We start from the raw sequence: 25,205 nt of genomic DNA, 5'->3' as shown, positions 1-25,205 counted from the left end.
AACTTTTTTTACCTCCTCTCTATTTACTCAGAAGGCATTTGCCAAAATTAGTCTTATCTTAACGAGTGCTAGCCCCGCCCACCCGCCCTCTATTTTCTCACGGGATATGTGATTTGCCAAAATCAGTCTTATCTGAGCAAGCACTAGCCCCGCCCACCCGCCCCTGTTTTCTCAGAGGATATGTTATTTGCCAAAAAAGACTTATCTTAGCAAGTACTGGCAAGTACTACCCTCTGAGGAAATAAAGGGCGAGGCTAGTACTTATAACATGTATTGTTTTGGTAAATGACATCCTCTGAGAAAAAAGGGGCGGGTGGGTGTGGCTAGTACTTAGTAAGATAAAACTGATTTTGGCAAATCACAGATCCTCTAAGAAAAGAGAGGGTGGGTGGGTGGGGCCAGTACTTGGTAAGATAAGACTGATTTTGGCAGATGACATCCTCTAAGAAAAGAGAGGGTGGGTGGGTGGGGCTAGTACTGATAAGATAAAACTGATTTTCCCCCTATTAATCTTATGAAAACTTGTGAAATTTAAAGGTATTAAATTGCAAATTTCCATAGTAACGAGTTAAATTCCTAAATCTACCCGAAATGTGCAAAACTTACGATGAGTTTTTGCTTGTGATTTATCATTGCATTCATAATTTTAGATTTGCTTATACAGGGGGCTCAAAGAAATTAAGGTATGAGTCAATTTATTTTATTGATTAAATCAGGAACGGTTCACTCCATTTTTCCCGAAAATTTTGGGAATACAATACGTATTTTTAGTATTACAGTGCAGTTTTTCAGTTTTTCCACTTTTCGATTTCTCAGCTTCTCAATTTCTCAATTTTTCAGTTTTTAAGGTTTTTGATTTTTGATTTTTAAATTTTCGATTTTTCGATTCTGCAGGTTTTTGACTTTTCGAGTTTTGCAATTTTCAAATTTTCGATTTTTCAAGTTTCGGCATCTCAATTTTTCGATATGTCCAGAATTGAGGTTTTTCAGTTTTTTACTCTTGAATTTTTCGTTTTCATTTTTTCAGTCAACAGTTTTTCGATTCTCCAAATTTTCGATTTCTATGTCTTTTCATTTTTCGATTTCTCAATTTTCCAATGTTTGAGTTTTACAATTTTTCAGTTTTCCGATTTTTCAATTTTTGACGTTCCTAAATTTTCATTTTTTCGTTGCTCAGTGAATCGATTTTTTGGTTTTTCGACTTTTTGGTTTCCCGACTTCTTGGTTTCTCGATTTTTCAGTTTTTCAATTCTTCAATGATTCAGGTTTTTGATTTTTCAGTTTTTTGATTTTTTAAATTTTCGATTTTTCGACTTTTCAATTTTTCGATTTCTCACTTTATCGATCTTTCATTTGACATTTTTTAATTTTTGATTTCTCTAATTTGTCATTTTCGATTTCTCAATTTTCCGATGTTTCAGTTTTTCGATTCTTCAATTTTTCAATTTTTGTCCAGCATAAATTTTCGATTTTTCTCTGTTATTTCTGGATTAATTAATTTTTTCTTTCATTTTTCAGTTTTTCGATATTTCAGTTTTGGGATTTTTCAATATTTCTGTTCTTCGACTTTTTACTTTTTTGATTTTTAAATTTTAGATTTCTCAATTATTTTGTATTTTAATTTTTCAATATTTAAAATTTTCGATTTTTCGATTTCTCGATGTTTCATTTCAGCTCTTCCATATTTCAATTTTTCAAATGTTTCGATTTCTTAATCTATCGATTTTTCGACTTCCCGGTTTTGGATTTTCTGTTTTTCAGTTGTCGTTTTTTCAAATTTTCGATTTTTCAATTTTTCAAATTTGACATTTAAACTGTCAATTTTTCGATTTTTCAATTAATCGATATTTTGATTTTCCCATTTCTTGACTTTCGAGGGTTTCGATATTCCTGTTCTTCAATTATTTAATTTTTCCATTTTTAATTTTTTGTTTTTTTAAGGTTTCGATTTTTCGACTTCAGTTTTTGGATTTTTCGGTTGCTCAATTTTTCGATGTCTCGATTTTTCATTTCAATTCTTCAATTTTTCAAATTCTCAATTTTTCTTCAATTTTTAGATATTTCAGTGTTGGGATTTTCCAATTTTTCGATTCTTCAAATTTTCGTTTCTTCTTTTTTTTTGTTTTTTTGTGTTTCAATTTTTGACGTTGTTAAATTTCCGTTTTTTCGTTTCTCAATGAATAGATTTTTGGTTTTTCTACTTTTTGATTTCTCGACTTCTCGGTTCCTCGATTTTTCAGTTTTTCAATTCTTTGACTTTTATGAACTCTTTATTTGGCGATTTTTCAATTAATTGATTTTTCAGGTTTTTTGGTTTTGCAGTTTTTCTATTTTTTCGGGTTTCGATTTTTCAACTTCACTTTTTTGATTTTTCGATTTCTCAATTTTTCAATTTTTTTATTTCTCAGTTTTTGAACATTTCAGTTTTGGGATTTTTTTTAGTTTACTTATTATTCAATTTTTCGATCTTACGATTTTGCAGGTTTTTGATTTTTCAATTTTTCAATTTTTTTAAGGTTTCGATATTTCGACTTCACTTTTTGGATTTTTCGATTTCTCAATTTTTCGGTTCTTTAGGTTCTCAGTTTTGCGATATTTCAGTTTTGGGATTTTTCAATATTTCTGTTCTTCGACTTTTCCATTTTTGACTTCTGGATTTTTCGATGTGTTGACTTTTTGCTTTTCCGATTTTTAAATTTTAAATTTCTCAATTTTTTAGTATTTTAATTTTTCAATTGTTTTGATTTCTTAATCTATCGGTTTTTCGACTTCCCGGTTTTAGATTTTCTGTTTTTCAATTGTAGTATTTTCAATTTTTCGATTTTCCAATTAATCAATGTTTTGATTTTACCATTTCTTGATTTTTCGAGGGATTCCTGTTCTTCAATTCATTCATTTTTCGATTTTTCATTTTTTAGTTTTTTTATGGTTTCGATTTGTCGACTTCACTTTTTGGATTTTTCGATTGCTGAATTTTTCGACATTTTAGGTTCTCAGTTTTTGGATATTTCAGTTTTCGGATTTTTCAGGTTATTAGATTGTCAGTTTTTCCTTCATTTTTCAGTTTTTCGATATCTCAGTTTTGGGATTTTTCAATATTTCGATTCTTCGACTTTTCGATTTTTGACTCCTGGATTTTTCGATTTGTCGATTTTTAAATTTTAGATTTTTTAATTTTTAAAATTTTACAATTTTTGATTTTCGACTTCCCGGTTTTAGATTTTTTGTTTTTCAATTGTCATTTTGTCAAATTTTCCATTTTTTAATTTTTCAGATTTGACTTACATAAACTCTCAATTTTTTGATTATTTTGATTAAACGATGTTTTGATTTTCCCATTTTTTGACCTTCGAGAGTTTCAATTTTCCTGTTCTTCAGTTCTTTAATTTTTGATTTTTAATGTTTTTGATTTTTCAGTTTTTCGATTTTTTAAGGTTTCTATTTTTCGACTTCACTTTTTGATTTTTCAATTTTTCAGTTTTTAGATATTTCAGTTTTAGGATTTTTCAATATTTCAATTCTTCAGCTTTTCTATTTTTGACTTCTGATATTTCGATGTGTCTACCTTTTTACTTTTTCGATTTTTCAATTTTTGGATTTTTAAATTTTAGATTTTTTAATCTTCTGATATTTTAATTTTTTAATATTTCTTAATCTTTCGATTTTTCGACTTCCTGGTTTTAGATGTTCTGTTTTTCAATTTTTCGATTTGTTAATTTTTCATTCCCGATTTATCAAGATTTGATTGTTCAGGTTTTCAATTGTTCAGTTTTTCAATTTTTTATTTTGGCCTATTTCGGTTTCTTAGTTTTTCCAGTTTTCCATTTTGTCGTTTTTTGATTTTCTGCTTTTCCAATTTTTCAACTTTTAACTTTTTGTTTGTCGACTTCTCTATTTTTCGATGTTTCGACTTCATCATTTTTCGATTTCTCGTTCTTTTGATCGTTCAATCTCTCAATTTTCCAAGTTTCGAATTTTTAAGTTTTTTGATTTCTCGATTTATCGAGATTCGGATTTTTCGATATTTTGATTGTCAATTTCTCAATTTATAAATCGTTCAATTTTTAGCTTTTAGATTTTTCGATTTTGACCTATTTCGGTTTCTCAATTGTTCGACTTTTCGACTCCACGATTTCTTGATCTTTTGATTCTTCGGTTTTTCGATATTCCAGTTTTTCGATGTTTCGATTTTTCAGTTATCCGATTTTTTAAATTTGGGAGTTTCGATTTTTCGTTATTCGGTTTTTAGATTTTAGATTTTTGAATTTTACATTTTTTCGATTTTCTGATGTTTCATTTTTCGATTTTCAGTTCTTCGATTTTTCGATTTTTCAAAGGTTTCGATTTCTTAATCTTTTGATTTTTCGACTTCCTCGTTTTGGACTTTGTGTTTTTCAACTGTCATTTTGTCAAATTTTCGATTTTTAATTTTTCAAATTTGACTTTCATAAACTCTCAATTTTTTGATTTTTCAGTTAAACGATGTTTTGATTTTTCCATTTCTTGACCTTCGAGTGTTTCAATTTTCCAGTTCTTCAGTTCTTTAATTTTTGATTTTTCGTCTTTTTGGATTTTTCAATATTTCAATTCTTCGGCTTTTCTATTTTTGACTTCTGGATTTTTCGTTTTTTTTTTACTTTTTCGATTTTTCAATTTTTGGATTTTTAAATTTTAGATTTTTCATTCTTTTGATATTTTAATTTTTTAATATTTCTTAATCTTTCAATTTTTCGACTTCCTGGTTTCAGATGTTCTGTTTTTCAATTTTTCGATTTGTTAATTTTTCATTCCCGATTTATCGAGATTTGATTCTTCAGTTGTTCCAGTTTTCCATTTCTTCGTTTTTTGATTTTTCCGCTTTTCCAATTTTTCAACTTTTAACTTTTTGTTTGTCGATTTCTCTATTTTTCGATTTTTCGACTTCATCACTTTTCGATTTCTCGTTCTTTTGATCTTTCAATCTCTCAATTTTTCAAATTTTTAAGTTTTTTGATTTCTCGATTTATCGAGATTTGGACTTTTCGATATTTTGATTGTCAATTTCTCAATTTATAAATTGTTCAATTTTTAACTTTTCGATTTTTCGATTTTGGCCTATTTCGGTTTCTCAATTGTTTGACTTTTCGACTCCACGATTTTTTGATCTTTTGATTTTTCGATTTCTCGGTTTTTCGATATTTCGATTTTTCAATATTTCGATTTTTCGATTATTAGATTTCTCGATTATTTTAATTTTTCATTTTTTTTTCTCACTGTTAATATCATATAGTGTATCGAAAACAACCACAAAAATTATCACTAAAAACATTTAAAAATTCATACAAAATAGAATACAGTGTTTCCAAAATATTTTCCCGAAAAAAATCCATAGGGTTATTACGATTTCAATACTAAAATTTAAATTTGGCGGTTGAGGACTCCAATCTCAATAAGGGTGGTTTTGCAAAATCAGCCTGATGTCGCATCTACATTAATCTATGCTCTTGTTTACTCTCTCTGTGACGTCACTCTCCCCCTCCACGCGTGCGCAGTATCATACCTGTTATTTATTGCATCGCGCCCTCATGTCACTCGTCAGGAGTCAAAAGTTAGGTTAGAATCCCTTTTTTCTAGCTCCTCCCCCAAATCTAACCTGACTCTCGGTTCCTGGCCAGCGCCATGAGAAACGAAGTATGCCTCCGCCGCCGCCGCCGCCGCCCTTCCTCACCCGCCTCCGCCCCACAGACCACAGCATGCCCTCCGTAGAATGAGCCGTCTCGCGACCTCCGACATCCCGGTCGCAAATGCTGTCATTAGTGATGTTCCGCGAGATGAATCGGTCTGAACAGGAGAGTCTGTACCGCACGTCGCGTAAACTCAGCCTGGTGCCCATCGGGAGCGGGCACTTCGAGGCGAAGCCCGAGCCCGCCGACGACCTGGTGTTGAGCGTGCTCAAGAGTCCCGTGAACCACGTGGGCGCGGCGCGCGACGACCCCGACGAGGAGGCCGAGTGCTCGGAGCGGCTGCCGTTCCTGCAGCGCCTCCGCGGCCACAAGCGCTTCGGGGAGGCGCACCACAAGCGCGTGCCGACGCCGCTCAAGCGCAAGCAGAGGTTCAAGAGCCACAAGAACGACGTGGTGCAGCCGGAGGATGTCGTCGACGAGGAGGACGACGACGACGTGGAGGCCGCGGGCGACACGCCGAGGGGCGTGCCGGACCCGTACTACCCGATCTATCTGCCGATCGACCAGGCGTTCAAGGCCAAGTACGTGTTCCACCACAAGAAGGGCAAGACGTGCCAGGAGAGGACGTACGTGTTCCTGGAGCATCCAGGAGGGTGGCTGTGTTTTATCTACCATTTCACCGTGTAAGTGGGGGTGGACTTCGGACGAACTAGGTTATGCGTGGCTGTAATAGCGGCTTTCGAGGCTCGTAAAACTACAGTTTTACGGCTTGATCGACAGGGTAAGGTCTCACTTTGTTGGCTAGGCCGAAAAGGGAGTTGCTTTTATGCGTGGAACATAAGGAGATAAAGAACACATGACAGGACTTGAGCATATTATGGCGATGTCAAACTTATTCATTTTTATCTGGCGCGCGCAAGCTAGGGAAGTATTGTAATTGAGTCCATTGGCTACTTTTATGTCTTCTAGACGTTTTATGACCTCTAGAGTACGAATAAATAGGTCTCCCGTTTCCGTCTGTCCAGAGACAGATAATCTCCGAAACTACCGAGCTGATTATTGCACCAAATTTTGAATGTATATTAGGAATATAATGTCACTAGGTATCGAGATTTTTGGAAGAAAAATCAAATTGTTCAGCTTTAATTTTTAGTTTTTCGATTTTTCGATTTTTCAGTTCCTCAATTCTCAATTTTTTAACTTCTCGATTTTCAATTATTTAGATTTTCGATTATCCTGGTTTTTGATTTTTTAATTTTTGACTTTCAAAATTTTTGATTTTTCAACTTTCGATTTCTCAATTTTTTGTTATTTCCAGTATTACGAGAATGTCCCGATTTTGAATTTTTCGGTTACTCAGTTTTTCGATTTTTTTATTTTTTTCATATTTTGATTTCTCAATTTTCCGATGTTTCAGTTTTACGATTTTTCAATTTTTCAATTTCTCAATTATTCAATTTCGCGATATTTAAGTTTTGGGGGTTTTCAATATTATGATCTCTCAATTTATGGACTTTACCAATTTTTCGATGTCTCGATATTTTACTTTTTTATTTCTTTTTTTCAGTTTTTCGTTTCATCACCTTTTCTTCAATTTTTAAATTTTTTGGATATTTCAGTTTCGGGTTTTTTTAATTTTCCGATTCTTCATTTTTTTTTACTTTTTCATTTTTCAATTTTTGACGTTCTTAAATTTTCGATTTTTTGGTTTTTCGACTTTTCGATTTTTCAATTTGTCGAATTTTCGGATTTTATTTTTCATTTTTCAATTTTTAAATTTTCTATTTTCCGACTTCGATTTTTCAACTTTTCGATGTCTCGATTTTTCATTTCAATTCTTCAATTTTTCAATTTCTCAATGTTTCTTCAATTTTTAGATATTTCACTGTTGGGATTTTCCAATTTTTCGATTCTTCAAATTTTCGTTTTTTCTTTTTTTTTTATTTTTAACGTTGTGAAATTTTCGTTTTGTCGTTTCTCAATTAATCGCTTTTTGGTTTTTCGACTTTTCGATTTCTCGACTTCTTGGTTCCTCGCTTTTTCAGTTTTTCAATCTTCAATTTTTTTGGTTTTTGATTTTTCAGTTTTTTGATTTTTAAAATTTTCGATTTTTCGACTTTACAATTTTTCGATTTCTCATTTTACCGATCTTTCATTTGACATTTTTTAATTTTTGATTTCTCTAATTTGTCATTTTCGATTTCTCAATTTTCCGATGTTTCAGTTTTTCGATTCTTCAATTTTTCAACTTTTAAATTTCATGATTTTTCAATTTTTGGACTTTCCAGTTTTTCGTTGTCTTAGTATTAAAATTTTTCGGTTTCCTAATTTTTGGTAATTTCACTTTTGGAATTTTTCAATTTTTCGATTTTCCTGGTTTTTGATTTTTTAATTTTTGACTTTCAAATTTTTGATTTTTCAACTTTCGATTTCTCAATTGTTCGATATTTCCAGTATTACGAGATTATTTAGTTTTTCAATGCTTTAATTTTCCGATTTTTGAGTTCCTCGATTTTCGATTTTCCAATGTCTCGATTTTGAATTTTTCGGTTACTCAGTTTTTCGATTTTTCTATTTTTTTCATATTTTGATTTCTCAATTTTCCGTTGTTTCAATTTTACGATTTTTCAATTTTTCGAGTTTTCGATTTTTTTATTTTTCAATTTTTAAATTTTCTATTTTTCGACTTCGATTTTTCAGCTTTTGGATGTCTCGATTTTTAATCTTTCAGTTTTTCAATTTCTTAATTTTTCTTTAGTTTTTCGATATTTCAGTGTTAGGATTGTCCAATTTTTCGATTCTTCAAATTTTGGTTTCATCTTTTTTTATTTTTTCAATTTCTCAATTATTCAATTTCGCGATATTTAAGTTTTGGAGGTTTTCAATATTCGATCTCTCAATTTATGGACTTTCCAATTTTCCGATGTCTCGATATTTTACTTTTTTTATTTCTTTTTTTCAGTTTTTCGTGTCATCAACTTTTCTTCAATTTTTCAATTTTTCGATATTTCAGTTCCGGATTTTTATAATTTTCCGATTCTTCATTTTTTTTACTTTTTCATTTTTCAATTTTTGACGTTCTTAAATTTTGGTTTTTTCGTTTTTCAATTAATCTATTTTTTTGGTTTTTCGACTTTTCGATTTTTCAATTTGTCGAATTTTCAGAATTTATTTTTCATTTTTCAATTTTTAAATTTTCTATTTTCCGACTTCGATTTTTCAACTTTTCGATTTCTCTACTCCTCGGTTCCTCGATTTTTCAGTTTTTCAATTCTTCAATTTTTCTGGTTTTTAATTTTTTAAATTTTCGATTTTTCATTTTACCGATCTTTCAGTTTTGACTTTTTTCAATTTTTCCATTTCTCTAATTTGTCATTTATCTATTTCTCAATTTTCCCATGTTTATGTTTTACTTTTTTTCAGTTTTTCGATTTCTCAATTTTTCAATTTTTAATTTAATAATTTTTCAATTTTTAACTATCATAAATTTTCGATCTTTCGAGCTATTATTTCTTGATTAATTAATTGTTTGGTTTTTCAACTTTTCGAGTTCTCGACTTCTCGATTTCTTGATTTTTCAATTATTCAGTCTTTCAGTTTTTTAATTTTCTGATTTGTCAGATTTTTGATTTTTCAGTTTTTCAACTTTTCAATTTCTCAATTTTTCTTCAATTTGTCAATTTCGCGACTTTTCTGTTTTTTAATTTCTCAATTTTTCGATATCTCATTTTAGTGATCTGTCAGTTTTGAGATTTTTCAATTTTTCGATTCTTCGATTTTTCGATATTTGAATTTAGGGATTTTTCAATATTTCGATTTTTCAACTTTTCAATTTTTCGATTTCAATTTCTCGATTGTTTACTTTCTCAATTTTTGAATTGAAGTTTTTTTATATTTCGATTTTTTCAAGTGTCGATTTTCGATTTTTCAATTTTTCCGTTTTTCAATTTTTCGATTTCTCGATATTTTACTTTTTCGATTTTTTGATATTTGGATGTTTTAATTTTTCAGTTTTTGATCTTAAATTTTTCATATTTCGTTTCTCGATTAATTGAACTTTTGGTTTTTCGGCTTTTTGAATTTCCAATTTTTTCGTTTATCAGGTTTTTGATCTTTCAACTTTTCAATTTTGAAAATTTTCGTCATTTCGAGTTCAATTTTTGACTTTTGATTTCTCAGTTTTTCAATTTTTCGATTTTTAGCTTTTCGATTTTTCAGTTTCTCAACTTTTCTTCAATTTGTCAATTTCGCGACTTTTCTGTTTCTTAATTTCTCAATTTTTCGATATCTCATTTTACCGATCTATCAGTTTTGAGATTTTTCAATTTTTCGATTCTTCGATTTTTTGATATTTCAATTTAGGGATTTTTCAATATTTCGATTTTTCGATTTCAATTTCTCGATTGTTTACTTTTCTCAATTTTTAAATTTAAGTTTCTTTATATTTCCATTTTTCCAAGTGTCGATTTTCGATTTTTCAATTTTTCAGTTTTTCAATTTTTCGATTTCTCGATATTTTACTTTTGCGATTTTTTGATATTTCGATGTTTTAATTTTTCAGTTTTTGATCTTAAATTTTTGATACTTCGTTTCTCGATTAATCGAACTTTTGGTTTTTCGGCTTTTTGAATTTCCAATTTTTTCGTTTATCAGGTTTTTGATCTTTCAACTTTTCAATTCTGAAAATTTTCGTCATTTCGAGTTCAATTTTTGACTTTTGATTTCTCAGTTTTTCAATTTTTCGATTTTTAGCTTTTCGATTTTTCAAGTTCTCAATTTTTCTTCAATTTGTCAATTTCGCGACTTTTCTGTTTCTTAATTTCTCAATTTTTCGATATCTCATTTTACCGATCTATCAGTTTTGAGATTTTTCAATTTTTCGATTCTTCGATTTGTTGATATTTCAATTTAGGGATTTTTCAATATTTCGAATTTTCGATTTCAATTACTCGATTGTTTACTTTTCTCAATTTTTAAATTTAAGTTTCTTTATATTTCCATTTTTCCAAGTGTCGATTTTCGATTTTTCAATTTTTCAGTTTTTCAATTTTTCCATTTCTCGATATTTTACTTTTTCGATTTTTTGATATTTCGATTTTTTAATTTTTCAGTTTTTGATCTTAAATTTTTGATACTTCGTTTCTCGATTAATCGAACTTTTGGTTTTTCGGCTTTTTGAATTTTCAATTTTTTCGTTAATCAGGTTTTTGATCTTTCAACTTTTCAATTTTGAAAATTTTCGTCATTTCGAGTTCAATTTTTGACTTTTGGTTTCTCAGTTTTTCAACTTTTCGATTTTTAGCTTTTCGATTTTTCAATTTCTCAATTTTTCTTCAATTTGTCAATTTCGCGACTTTTCTGTTTCTTAATTTCTCAATTTTTCGATACCTCATTTTACCGATCTGTCAGTTTTGAGATTTTTCAATTTTTCGATTCTTCGATTTTTTGATATTTCAATTTAGGGATTTTTCAATATTTCGATTTTTCAACTTTTCGATTTTTCGTTTTCAATTTCTCGATTGTTTATTTTCTCAATTTTTAAATTTAAGTTTCTTTATATTTCCATTTTTCCAAGTGTCGATTTTCGATTTTTCAATTTTTCAGTTTTTCAATATTTCGATTTCTCGATATTTTATTTTTTCGATTTTTTGATACTTCGTTTCTCGATTAATCGAAATTTTGGTTTTTCGGCTTTTTGAATTTTCAATTTTTTCATTTATCAGGTTTTTGGTCTTTCAACTTTTCAATTTTGAAAATTTTCGTCATTTCGAGTTCAATTTTTGACTTTTGATTTCTCAGTTTTTTAATTTTTCGATTTTTAGCTTTTCGATTCCTCAATTTTTCGATTTTTCGACTTCTCGAGTTTTCGATGTCCCAATTTTTTAATATTTCGTTTCTCAATGTTTCAGTTTTTCAATTTTTCGATTTCTCGGTTTTTCGTTGTCCTAATATTAAAATTTTTCGGTTTCCCAATTTTTGGTCATTTCACTTTTGGAATTTTTCAATTTCTCGATTTTTCCATTTTTCGATATTTTAATTTTTAATTTTTTTCAGTTTTTAACGTAAGAAAACTTATATTGAATCAATATTAACTAACTATGGAACACAATACGCTTCAAAATACGTATATCACGTCACTTCCTAATCGATGCTCTACCTGCGGTTCCTCTCTCCCCCCCAGAGTAACGACAGCCATTTATCTTAATTTTTTTTCCTTAACACACTCTTGATTTTCTTTTTTTTTTCGAAAACAATCCACTGTCGACGAACACGTGCCACTTCGGCCCTCCCGCCGTCCCCGAGGACCCCGATACTTTATCTATCACCAGACGTAAGTGGCGGGGGGCGGCTCGACACGGATTTTCACCTAGTAGGCGTGAAGCTTTATCAGAGAGCCGGAAATTAACGGATCATGGGACTATTACCCTAATTGAAAGGTCCCTCATGGAGCGGCGCATAAAAACTACCGGCAGTCGAGATAAAAACGTTACGACGGATTAACCATGAATAATTAATGGCTCGATGGTCGATTTTCGGTCGGCATCTTGGCGGCTCAAGTTTTCAAGGCCGCACAAATTTATCTAAGTTGTCGAGTACTGCGTTCCGATGAATAATTCAGGCGCTAAATTTTTTATCAATGTGAAATTGAGTTGTAGTTTGCGGTGACAGAGGCGGCCTTGATTCGCTTCTCCATGGCCAGCTTAAATGTTACTAGCGGCAAAAATATTCCTGCTCGGGATTGCAGCACGACGAGGCGGCGGCCGATGCGCCAAATCTCGATTTTAGAACGCAATTAAATCTCCCACCCCCGGCCGTCGCGTGACCTCAAAAACGCGAAATAATATTCACATTATCACCCACAAATAATTCGCGTGCTCGTTGCCGACATGCGAACCGCTGATGTTCGAAACGAAAAACTATAAATTTGATGCGAATTGGATTAACCCTCTTTCTTTCCCATTTTTCGCGTGAATTATTCACCGCGACCGAAAACATTTAATTACTCCCGAAGTTCCGGGGGTACGAAAATCGGGGTCATAAATAACTCAGGGCTTTGATCTGGCATTGGCGGCGACGGAATAGGTGCTGGGGGCGGGGGCGGTTGTGTGGCACGCTAAACCAACAAGTGTCGAAGTTAAGTTGGCAGCACTTCTTAAACAGAAATATAAACCAGAGAACATGTAGAAGAAATTTTAGTTTGGAAACTTCATTTTACTCCTATTTATTATTCAATTTTTGGATTTTACAATGTCTCAATTTTTCAATTTCTCGGTTTTCAGTTTTTCTCTTCAATTTTACGATTTTTAAATATTTTGACTTTTCAATTTTTGACTTTTATAAACTCTTTATTTGTCGATTTTTCAATTGATTGATTTTTCAGGTTTTTTGGTTTTTCAATTTTTCTATTTTTTCAGGTTTCTATTTTTCAACTTCACTTTTTTGATTTTTCGATTTCTCAGTTTTTCAATTTTTTAATTTCTCAGTTTTGGGGTTTTTCAGTTTACTTATTATTCAATTTTTCGATCTTGCAGGTTTTTTGATTTTTCAATTTTTCGATTTCTCAGTTTTTCGATATTTCCAGTATTACGAGATTATTCAGTTTTTTTATGCTTTAATTTTTCGATTTTTCAGCTCCTTGTTTTTCGATTTTTCAATTATTTCATATTTTGATTTCTCAATTTTCCGATGTTTCAATTTTACGATTTTTCAATTTTTCAATTTTTGACGTTCCTAAATTTTCGAGTTTTCGATTTTTTATTTCTCGAATGATCAATTTTTTGGTATAAATTTTCTATTTTTCGACTTCGATTTTTTTGGATGTCTCGATTTGTAATTCTTCAGTTTTTCAATTTCTCAATTTTTCTTTAATTTTTCGATATTTCAGAGTTAGGATTTACCAATTTTTCGATTCTTCAAATTTTGGTTTCATCTTTTTTATTTTTTCATTTTTCAATTTTTGACGTTCTTAAATTTTCATTTTTTCATTTCTCAGTGAATCGATTTTTTGGTTTTTCGACTTTTTGATTTCCCGACTTCTTGGTTTCTCGATTTTCAGTTTTTCAAATCTTCAATTTTTCAGGTTTTTGATTTTTCAGTTTTTTTCGATTTCTCATTTTACCGATCTTTCATTTGACATTTTCAATTTTCGATTTCTCAATTTTCCGATGTTTCAGTTTTTCGATTCTTCAATTTTTCAACTTATTTATTTATTTATTTATTTTATTTATTTATTTATTTTAAATTTCATTATTTTTCAATTTTTCAATTTTTGACCAGCATAAATTTTCGATTTTTCGCTATTATTTCTCGATTAATTAATTTTTTGGTTTTTCAACGTTTCGAGTTCTCAACTTCTCGATTTCTTGATTTTTCAATTATTCAGTGTTTCAGTTTTTTAATTTTTCGACTTTTCAGGTTTTTGATTTGATTTTTCAGTTTTTCAATTTTTAAGTTTTCGATTTTTCGACTATGACTTTCCAGTTTTTCATTTTTTTGATTTTTCAAGTTTGTAATTTTTCAGTTTTTCGATCTTTTAAATGTTCAGTATTTTTACTTGGATTTTTTGACTTCTTGGTTTCTCAATTTTTTCATTTTTCGATTTCTTTTTACCGATGTTCCAATTTTAAGATATTTCAATTTTTCGCTTTCACTTTTCCATTATTTTGGTTTTCAATTTCTCGATCCAGTTTTTTGATTTTTTAATTTTTGATTTTACGACTTCGATTTTTCAAATTTTTTTTTTTAAATTTATTATTATTATTATTATTATTATTTTTTAAATCTTCGGGTTTTTTGACTTTTTGGTTTCTCAATTTTTCTATTCCTCGATTTTCAATTTTCCAATTTCTCAATTTTCAAATTTTCGTACACTCAGTCTTCGGAGGTTTCACTTTTACGATTTTTTGATTTTTCAATTCTTCGTTTTTTTTTTATTTCAATGGCTGGATTTTCAAATTTTTGTTCACTCAATTTTTCGACAGTTCAGTGTTGGGAATTTCCAATTTTTCGATTCTTCAGTTTTCAATTTTTCATTTTCTGATGATTTTTCGAATTCTCGATTTTCCAGTTTTTCGATTTTTTGATTTTTCAAGTTTGTAATTTTTCACTTTTTCGATTTTTAAAATTTTCAATATTTCTACTTCGATTTTTTGACTTCTTGGTTTCTCAATTTTTTAATTTTTCGATTTCTTAATTTACCGATGTTCCAGTTTTGAGATTTTTCAATTTTTCGCTTCAATTTTGTTTGGCTTTTACAACTTTTCAAATTTTCGAATGTTATATTTAAAATTTTTCAATTCCTCGATTTTCAATTTTCCAATTTCTCGATTTTCAGATTTTCGTTTACTCAATCTTCTGGTGTTTCACTTTTCTGATTTTTAAATTTTTCTTCAATTTTGTTTGGCTTTTACAATTTTTCAAATTTTCGAATTTATATTTTAAATTTTTCAATTTTTCGACGTTTCGACTTCTCAATTTTTCATTTTTTCAATTCTTCGATTTTCAATTTTCCAATTTCTCGATTTTCAGATTTTCGTTTACTCAATCTTCTGATGTTTCACTTTTATGATTTATAAATTTTTCAGGTTTTTGATTTTTCAGTTTTTAAATTTCAATTCCTCTAATTTCGATTTTCCAATTTTTCGATTCACTAAATTTTCGAGTTTTCCAACGTTTTACGATTTTCCAATTTTTCGATTCTTCAGTTTTTCAATTTTTAGTTTCTGATGTTCTTAAATTTTTGAATTTCGGTTTCTCGATTAATCGAATTTTTGGCGTTTCGATTTTTTGAATTCTGGACTTCTCGATTTCTCGATTTTCCAGTTTTTCCATTTTTTGATTTTTCAGGTTTGACATTTTTCAATTTTTCGCTTCAATTTTGCTTCGCTTTTCCAATTTTTTGATTTTTCAAATTTTTGATTTTTAAAATTTTCAGTTTTTCGATTTTTTGATGTTTGGACTTGTCGATTTTTCAATTCTTCGATTTTTCTTCAATAATTCAGTTTTTGGATATTTCGGTTTTGGAATTTTTAAAAATTTCGATTTTTCAAATTTTCGATTTTTAGATCTACCGATTTCACGTCTTTTTACTTTTTCGATTTTTCAGTTCTTCGCTTTTTTAAATAGATCAATAGAATTTGTAATTTTTCAATTTTTCTAATTTCAAAATTTTAGTATTTTCAGTTATTTGATGTTTCGATTTCTGGATCTTTCGATTTTTCAATATTTCGATCCTTCTACAATTTTTGATTCCTGGACTTATTTTACTTTTTCGATTTTTCAATTTTAGATTTTTTAATTTTTAAAATTTTAGATTTTTCGATTTCTCGATTTTTTAGTTCAATTCTTCGATATTTGAATTTTTCAAGTTTTCGAATTTTTCAAAGGTTTCGATTTCTTAATCTTATGTTTTTCAATTGTCATTTTGTCAAATTTTCGATTTTTTAATTTTTCAAATTTGACTTTCATGAACTCTCAATTGTTCGATTTTTCAATTAATCGATGTTTTGATTTTCCCATTTCTTGACTTTCGAGTGTTTCGATTTTCCTGTTCTTCAGTTCTTTAATTTTTTATTTTTCAGGTTTTTGATTTTTCAATTTTTCGATTTTTTAAGGTTTCTATTTTTCGACTTCACTTTTTTGATTTTTCGATTTTTCAGTTTTTGGATATTTCAGTTTTAGGATTTTTCAATATTTCAATTCTTCGGCTTTTCTATTTTTGACTTCTGGATTTTTCGATTACTTTTTCGATTTTTCAATTTGTGGATTTTTAAATTTTAGATTTTTCAGTCTTTTGATGTTTTCATTTTTCAATATTTCTTAATCTTTCGAATTTTCGACTTTCTGTTTTTCAATTTTTCGATTTGTTTATTTTTCATTCCCGATTTATCGAGATTTGATTGTTCAGGTTTTCGATATATCAGTTTTTCAATTTTTTATTTTGGCCTATTTCGGTTTCTCAGTTTTTCCAGTTTTCCATTTTTTCGTTTTTTGATTTTTCCGCCTTTCCAATTTTTCAACTTTTAACTTTTGGTTTGTCGATTTCTCTATTTTTCGATTTCTCGTTCTTTTGATCTTTCAATCTCTCAATTTTTCAATATTTCGAATTTTTAAGTTTTTTGATTTCTCGATTTATTGAGATTTGGATTATTCGATATTTTGATTGTCAAATTCTCAATTTATATATATTTCGGTTTCTCAGTTGTTTGACTTTTCGACTCCGCGATTTCCTAATCTTTTGATTTTTCGATTTCTCGGTTTTTCGATTTTCCAGTTTTTCGATGTTTCGATTTTTCAGTTATCCGATTTTTTAAATTTGGGAGTTTCGATTTCTCGTTATTCGGTTTTTAAATTTTAGATTTTTAAATTTTACATTTTTTCGATTTTCAGTTCACAAAAATTGTTACTAAAAACATTTTAAAAAAATTCATACAAAATAGAACAGAAATTATAGTTCAAACCAACCAAATCGCTTCTGAACGCTTAGAGTCGACATTGGCCTGAGCGCGCTCTGGTCTGTAGATCAAACAAGTTCTCAGACGACGAGTTGTAGTGAAAAAAGTTTTTTCCTTGGCATCGACTATTTAAATTTGGCGGTTGAGGACTCCCAATGTCAATAAGGGTAGTTTTGCAAAATCAGCCTGTATGTCGCATCTATATTAATCTTGTATAAACTTTTCTTGCGTTTGTTTTGACATATCGGAAGCGATTGGATGACAGATATGTCAGTCGTGACATCCGATAAATTTAGGTTATGTTTAGACAGCTCATAGTAGAACACTTCTGATCGCGCGATAGATCCATTTGAATAACTGGTTGCATAACCTGCAGTGAATTTTTGTCTCCTTCGCCGCCCCCGTGCCGCCGCCGCTGCGATTTATCGCAGGCCCGATTGATTTCGATGCGGGAAGTCGTTCCATTAAGCCGATCACGGTTAATAAGTGATGAATGGACCCTTTTGGCGGGATTAGGGCGTTTTAATAAAAAGCGAGAATCCTCCTTGACCTTTGGTATCAGCTGCGGCCGATCGATGAATAAATTCATAGAAAATTATAACATTGCACTTGACGATGGCGTGTTGCTTGATGGCCTATTTCCAAAGGGGTTGTGTCGGTGGAATTGAACCGTTTTCATCCATTTCAATAGTTAATCAAGTCCATTTGCCAACTGGCGCACTCGATTAAGCAGGTTTGCGTTTGAACAGGTGTTAGGGGAGGAGGCGAAGGAAAAGATTCGCTTTGTGGGGTTATTTCCGCCGAGGGTTGCGCCGATTTAATTAAAATGGCGGATTTGGCGGTTGGCATCAATTTTAGATTAGGCAAAAAGTGATTGATGTGAGGACGGTGACTGAAAAATAACGCCCGTTTATTTGGGAGGGATTTAGGGGTTGTTGGTTTTTCCTGTCGCATACATGATTGTTGGCGCAATTTTCAATTTTTATTAGGGGTTCAGAAATTTAGTAGAATTTATTTGTTCATTTCTTACGAAATCTCGATGACGTCTTAATCGTATTCAGTTTTGTCAGAAGTACCAACTTGAAAAATTGATTTTGTTAAAGTTTATACACGATTTGGAATCTAGGAGTCTGTAAATCCGTCTCACGCATGCGCATTCCAGTAATTCAGAGGATATTTTTGTATAGCGAAATTTTCAACCGAAATATCTCTTTGTTCCGTGTTTGGCTGCAATAAATGCCATCACAGGTGTATTGTGTTTACGTCAAAATATTGCGAATGAGTATAAAAAAACATTTGCTTCGCTGTTCACCGCCTTCTATTTTATTCGCTGTTTTCAGTATTCTATTTAGAGCTCTGGCAGTATTTACATTTTTTTTTATTTACAACGAATTTTATACAACTTCTTCGGAAAATTATAAAATTTAATTTTACGAATTTAATTTTTACTTCGCATTTGAATTTTATACAATAACGTACTCCTATACTTGTGGTTTATGAATCCGCCTTGATTTTTGAATCACAGTTTTTCGAAAAATTTTAAAAACGAAAAGCCGAAAAGTCTAAAATCCAAGATTTAAAAAATCGAAAAATTTTAAATAAAAACAATATCGAAACCTCGAAATCCAGATAAATCGAGAAATAAAAACATTGGAAAATCGAAAAATTGAAAAATCGAAAAACTGAAAAATCGAAACATCAAATAACTGAAAATACTAAAATTTTAAAATTAGAAAAATTGAAAAATAGATACATATGTGGAAGAACACAAAAACTGAGAATCTGAAAAATCCAAAATTTTAAAAATAGAAAAATTGAAATACATCTAAGAACAGCAGAATTGAAAAATCGAAAAATCGAGAAATCGAAAAATCAAAAAATGGGAAAATTACAAATTCTATTGATTTATTTAAACAAGCCAAGAACTAAAAGGCGAAGATTTGAAAAATCGAAATTTTGGAAAATTTCGAAACCGAAATATCCAAAAACTTAATTATTGAAGAAAAATTGAACAATTGAAAAATTGAAAAATCGACAAGTCCAAACATAAAAAAATCGAAAAACTGAAAATTTTAAAAATCAAAACTTTGAAAAATCAAAAAATTGTAAAAGCGAAGCAAAATTGAAACGAAAAAGTGAAAAATGTCAAACCTGAAAAATCAAAAAATGGAAAAACTGGAAAATTCGATTAATCGAGAAACCAAAATTCAAAAATTTAAGAACATCAGAAACTGTAAAATTGAAAAACTGAAGAATCGAAAAATTGAAACATCGTAAAACATTGGGAAACTGAGAAATCGAAAATTTGATGAATCGAAAATCCAGGAATTGAAATTTAAAAACTGAAAAATCAAAAACGTGAAAAATTTAAAAATCGTAAAAGTGAAACATCAGAATATTGAGTAAACGAAAATCTGAAAATCGAGTAATTGGAAAATTGAAAAATTGAAAAGTCGAGAAAACGAAACATCGAAAAATTGAAAAACTGAAAATTTAAAAAATCAAAATTTTTAAAAATCAAAAAATTGTAAAAGCGAAGCAAAATTGAAGCGAAAAAGTGAAAAATGTCAAACCTGAAAAATCAAAAAATGGAAAAACTGGAAAATCGATTAATCGAGAAACCAAAATTCAAAAATTTAAGAACTTCAGAAACTGTAAAATTGAAAAACTGAAGAATCGAAAAATTGAAACATCGTAAAACATTGGGAAACTGAGAAATCGAAAATTTGATGAATCGAAAAATTAGAAAATCGAAAATCCAAGAATTGAAATTTAAAAACTGAAAAATCAAAAACGTGAAAAATTTAAAAATCGTAAAAGTGAAACATCAGATGATTGAGTAAACGAAAATCTAAAAATCGAGAAATTGGAAATCAAAATTTTTAAAAATCAAAAAATTGTAAAAGCGAAGGAAAATTGAAGCGAAAAAGTGAAAAATGTCAAACCTGAAAAATCAAAAAATGGAAAAACTGGAAAATCGATTAATCGAGAAACCAAATTTCAAAAATGTAAGAACATCAGAAACTGTAAAATTGAAAAACTGAAGAATCGAAAAATTGAAACATCGTAAAACATTGGGAAACTGAGAAATCGAAAATTTGATGAATCGAAAAATTAGAAAATCGAAAATCCAGGAATTGAAATTTAAAAACTGAAAAATCAAAAACGTATTTAAAAATCGTAAAAGTGAAACATCAGAAGATTGAGTAAACGAAAATCTGAAAATCGAGAAGTTGGAAAATTGAAAAATTGAAAAGTCGAGAAATGGAAACATCGAAAAATTGAAAAACTGAAAATTTAAAAAATCAAAATTTTTAAAAGTCAAAAAATTGTTAAAGCGAAGCAAAATTGAAGCGAAAAAGTGAAAAATGTCAAACCTGAAAAATCAAAAAATGGAAAAACTGGAAAATTCGATTAATCGAGAAACCAAAATTCAAAAATTTAAGAACATCAGAAACTGTAAAATTGAAAAACTGAAGAATCGAAAAATTGAAACATCGTAAAACATTGGGAAACTGAGAAATCGAAAATTTAATGAATCGAAAAATTGGAAAATCGAAAATCCAAGAATTGAAATAAAAACTGAAAAATCAAAAACGTGAATAATTTAAAAATCGTAAAAGTGAAACATCAGAAGATTGAGTAAACGAAAATCTGAAAATCGAGAAAATGAAAAATTGAAAAATTGAAAAGTCGAGATAAATTATAAAATTCGAAAATTTGAAAAATTGTAAAATGCAAACAAAATTCAATCAAAAAATTGAAAAATCTCAAAACTGGAATATCGGTAAATTAAGAAATCGAAAAATTAAAAAATTGTGTAACCAAGAAGTCAAAAAATCCAAGTAGAAATACTGAAAATTTAAAAAATCGAAACACTGAAAAATTCCAAACTTAAAAAATCAAAAAAATAAAAAAATGGAAAATCGAGAAATCGAGAAGTCGAGAATTCAAAAAATTGAAACGCCAAAAATTCGATTAACCGAGAAACCAAAATTCAAAAACATCAGAAACTGAAAAATTGAAAAACCCAAGAATCGAAAAATTGAAAAATCGTAAAACATTGGAAAACTGAGAAATTGAAAATTTGGTGAATCGAAAAATTGGAAAATCGAAAGTCGAGGAATTGAAATTTAAAAACTGAAAAATCAAAAACCTGAAAAATTTAAAAATCATAAAACATCAGAAGATTGAGTAAAGGAAAATCTGAAAATCGAGAAATCGGAAAATTGAAAAACGCGGAATCGAAAAATTGAAAATATAAAATTCGAAAATTTGAAAAATTGTAAAAGCCAAACAAAATTGAAGCGAAAAATTGAAAAATCTCAAAACTGGACCATCGGTAAATTAAAAAATTGAGAAACCAAGAATCAAAAAATCGAAGCAGAAATATTGAAAATTTAAAAAATCGAAAAACTGAAAAATTACAAACTTGAAAAATCAAAACATTGAAAAACTGGAAAATCGAGAAAACGAGAAGTCGAGAATTCGAAAAATCATCAGAAAATGAAAAATTGAAATTGGAAAAATCGAAAAATTGAGTGAACGAAAATTTGAAAATCCACCCATTGGAATTTTAAAAATCGATAAATTAAAGAATCAAAATATTACAAAATTTCGAAACAGAAATTTGGAAAAATTGGAATAGCGAAGAAAAATTGAAGAAAAGAAAAATTGAAAAATCAAGAAATCAAAAGTTGAAAAATCGAAGTCGAAAATTCGAAAATATAAAAACTGAAAATCAAAACTCCGAAAAATTGAGAAACCGACAAACTGAAGAATTGAAAATCTGAAAAATCGTAAAAGTGAAACATTTGCAAACTGAGTGTGCGAAAATTTGAAAATCGAGAAATTGGAAAATTGAAAATCGAGGAATAGCAAAAAATAGAAAAATTGAAGAAAAATTGAGAAATTCTGAAATCGAAACATCAAAAAATCGAAAACCTGAAAAATTGAAGATTTGAAAAATTGAAAAATCGACAAGTCCAAACATCAAAAAATCGAAAAACTGAAAATTTTAAAAATCAAGAATTTGAAAAATCAAAAAATTGTAAAAGCGAAGCAAAATTGAAGCAAAAATTGAAAAATGTCAAACCTGAAAAATCAAAAAATGAAAAACCTGGAAAATCGAGAAATCGAGAAGTCGAGAATTCAAAAATTTAAGAACATCATAAACTGGAAAAACCAAGAAGTCAAAAAATCTAAGTAGAAATGCTGAAACTTTAAAAAATCGAAAAATTGAAAAATTACAAACTTGAAGACAAAAAATTGAAAAACTGGAAAATCGAGAAATCAAGAAGTCGAGAATTCGAAAAATCGAAAAGCCAAAAGTTCGATTAATCGAAAAACGAAAACTCAAAAATTTAAGAACATCAGAAAATGAGAAATTGAAAACTGAAAAATCGAAAAATTGGAAATTCCCAACACTGAAATATTGAAAAATTGAGCGAACGAAAATTTGAAAATCCAGCCATTGGAATTTTAAAAAACGAAGAATTGAAAAATCGAAAAACTGAAGAATCAAAATATTACAAAATTCCGTAACAGAAATATCGAAAAACTAGAAAAATTGAAGAAAAGAAAAATTGAAAATATAAAAACTGAAAAATCAAAACCCCGAAAAATTGAGAAACCCACAAACTGAAGAATTGAAGAATTGAAAAATCGTAAAAGTGGAACATCCGAAGACGAAAATTTGAAAATCGAGAAATTGGAAAATTGAAGAATTGAAGAAAAATTGAGAAATTCTGAAATCGAAACATCAAAAACTCGAAAAACTGAAAAATCCAAACGTCCATAAATTGAACAATCGAAATATTGAAAAATCCCGAAACTGAAATATCGAAAAATTGAGAAACCATAAAGTCAAAAAACCCGAAGATTTAAAAAATCAAAAAACTGATAAATCAAAAACCTAAAAAATCAAAAAATTGAGAAACTGAAAAATCGATAAATCGGGCAATTGAGAATTCGAAAAATCGAAAAGCCAAAAATTCGATTAATCGAGGAACGAAAATTCAAAAATTTAAGATCAAAAACTGAAAAATTGAAAAATTTCAAAAATTCCAAAAAATCAAGTCAGAAAATCTCAAAACTGAAAAATCGAAAAATTGAAAAATTCTAAATCTGAAACATTGGTAAACTGAGAAATCGAAAAAATGAAAAATCAAGAAATCCAAAATTTGAAAAATCGAAGTCGTAAAATCGAAAATTAAAAAAATCAAAAAACTGGATCGAGAAATTGAAAATCAAAATAACGGAAATTTGCAAGATTTCAAATTCGTCGATTTTGCAATTTTAAAGTTAAATGGTAAAATGTTATAAAATTTTAATTTTGTTCCAAAAATGTGGATACCTTGGTAACAACTCAACACGGATTCATAAACCACAAATGGAAACGGGGAGCCTAATTTTTCACGCTTTAGGGATGATGAAACATCTCCGACAAAACATGAAAATAGCCGTTTGCCGGATAGCGTACTCTCGGAAAGTAAAAACTGTAGATATAACCTAAAATGTTAATAAACAACAGAAAAGTTCCCACCATAAAACGCTTCTTGGTGTCACTTGGGGGTGCCTGTAATAGCTCGAATGGCTTTAAACGTTGTCTATTTGTTCAGGAATTTGAATATCGTAATTTCTGTCTTAGAAGTAGATTCGTAGAGATTCACTTATCACATCTAGACAATTTTGTTATCAAATCTAGATCCGCATTACGACTGAAACGAGATCTCATTAAATGAATTCGATCGTGTGATATCCACTTTAAAGTTCCAAATTGTGGTTGTCTCACATTCCGTTTGCCACAATCTCGCTCTACAACCTATTAAACATGATAATTTGTGCATGAACAAGATAACATTCAGTACAATGTCTTTATTCGTTAAAAAATAATGCGAACAATCAGAGCCGAGTTTCCCCCAAATGTTGAAAGTTGCGAAGATGCCATTGGTGCGATTTCAATAACCACATTACTAAATAATAACCAACGTCCTTGAATTCATTGACAGATGTACTCAATAGTCGCATTCATATGCAAACGCCGTCCAATCGAATCAATGAAACAACACACCGGTGACGACACGTCCCATCGATCTGTTGATTGAGGTTAGATAACACAACTATCACTAAAGTGTGCATCAAACCGTAAATCACCCCCGCCGCGCAAACCCATCCAAAAACGCCGCCACCTGTCAAACCTCGCCGCCCCCGAGCCGAAATCCGCAACCTTGAGCTCACATAATCGAAACAAAATAGTGTACAAGCTGTATCGATCCTTTTATTAAATGACCACTTACGCCACCACACGTGTGCATTTTTTCCATTTCCCGAGCTCCCCGAAATCCCCCGACGCCCCTCCACAAAAATTGCCCATTTCCCGTCGACCGCCGTTTCCACATGCAACGTCCATTTTTTCATCCGCTCTCGATAAACATCTCATTTATAATTTAGGGTCGAGCCGATTCGTTCACAATTATTGCATTTATTTATAGAGCGCGCCGCCCCTGGCCCGCTCCTGACACCGGAACGAGCACCTGCTCCGGGCCGCCGCCGAAAATCCGGTGGGAAATCAGCGTCTTTGCAACAATTTCATTCCGCGAATCGGATTCTCTCCCCCATAAATCACCGGAGTCACGCGACGTATGCAAATCGGCGGCGGGCCGGGGGCGGACGGCGGCGTGATAGGCGGAAGTTTATTAAAACAATATGGGAAGCTACTTAGGACTTCTGGGATCCGCGCGCTCGGAATAACGTCATCAATTATTTGGCTGGGATAAACACAAACCTTTTTTCGAGGGTAAAAAAGAGTTCACAACAGACATCAAGTTAAAGGTTTCTTTAATTTTCAATATTTTTCAAGTTGTTCATTTCCAATTTTCAGATTTTCCAAAGTTTTCATCTCTTACTTTTTCGTTTTTTTTTTATTTTTTGATTTTACAATTTTGAAGTTTTTCATTTTTTGATTCAAAAAGTTAAAAAAATCCAAAAATGATTTTTAATTTTTGACTTTTCGATTTTTCGATTTCAGAATTCTTAGATTTTTAATTTTTCGACTTCTCAGTTTTTAATTATTCAATTTTCGTTCTTG

The 25,205-nt window shown here is 29.9% G+C and overlaps 1 protein-coding gene across 6 annotated transcripts in view; it reads left to right on the top strand.

The window, feature by feature from the left end:
- Positions 1–25,205, top strand: part of LOC135140999 (potassium voltage-gated channel subfamily KQT member 1-like) — a 96,580-nt gene that overhangs the window by 17,801 nt on the left and 53,574 nt on the right. For 2 of the 6 annotated variants that reach the window (XM_064071777.1, XM_064071774.1), the window contains exon 2: positions 5,614–6,346. The exons of 2 other annotated variants lie outside the window; for them this stretch is intronic. In XM_064071777.1, the coding sequence (XP_063927847.1) occupies positions 5,784–6,346 (563 nt within the window). In that variant the 5' untranslated portion in view covers positions 5,614–5,783. The remainder of the gene's footprint in view (positions 1–5,613; positions 6,347–25,205) is intronic. 2 more of the 6 variants (XM_064071776.1, XM_064071775.1) reach the window with 2 other exon arrangements.

Source organism: Zophobas morio, unplaced genomic scaffold, assembly GCF_036711695.1.
Source record: "Zophobas morio isolate AGI-343-1 ecotype UQ-CSIRO unplaced genomic scaffold, CSIRO_AGI_Zmor_V1 ptg000041l, whole genome shotgun sequence".
Lineage (NCBI taxonomy): Eukaryota > Metazoa > Arthropoda > Insecta > Coleoptera > Tenebrionidae > Zophobas > Zophobas morio.
The sequence above is the reverse complement of the archived record's forward strand: the minus strand, read 5'-3'. Positions and strand labels throughout refer to the sequence as shown.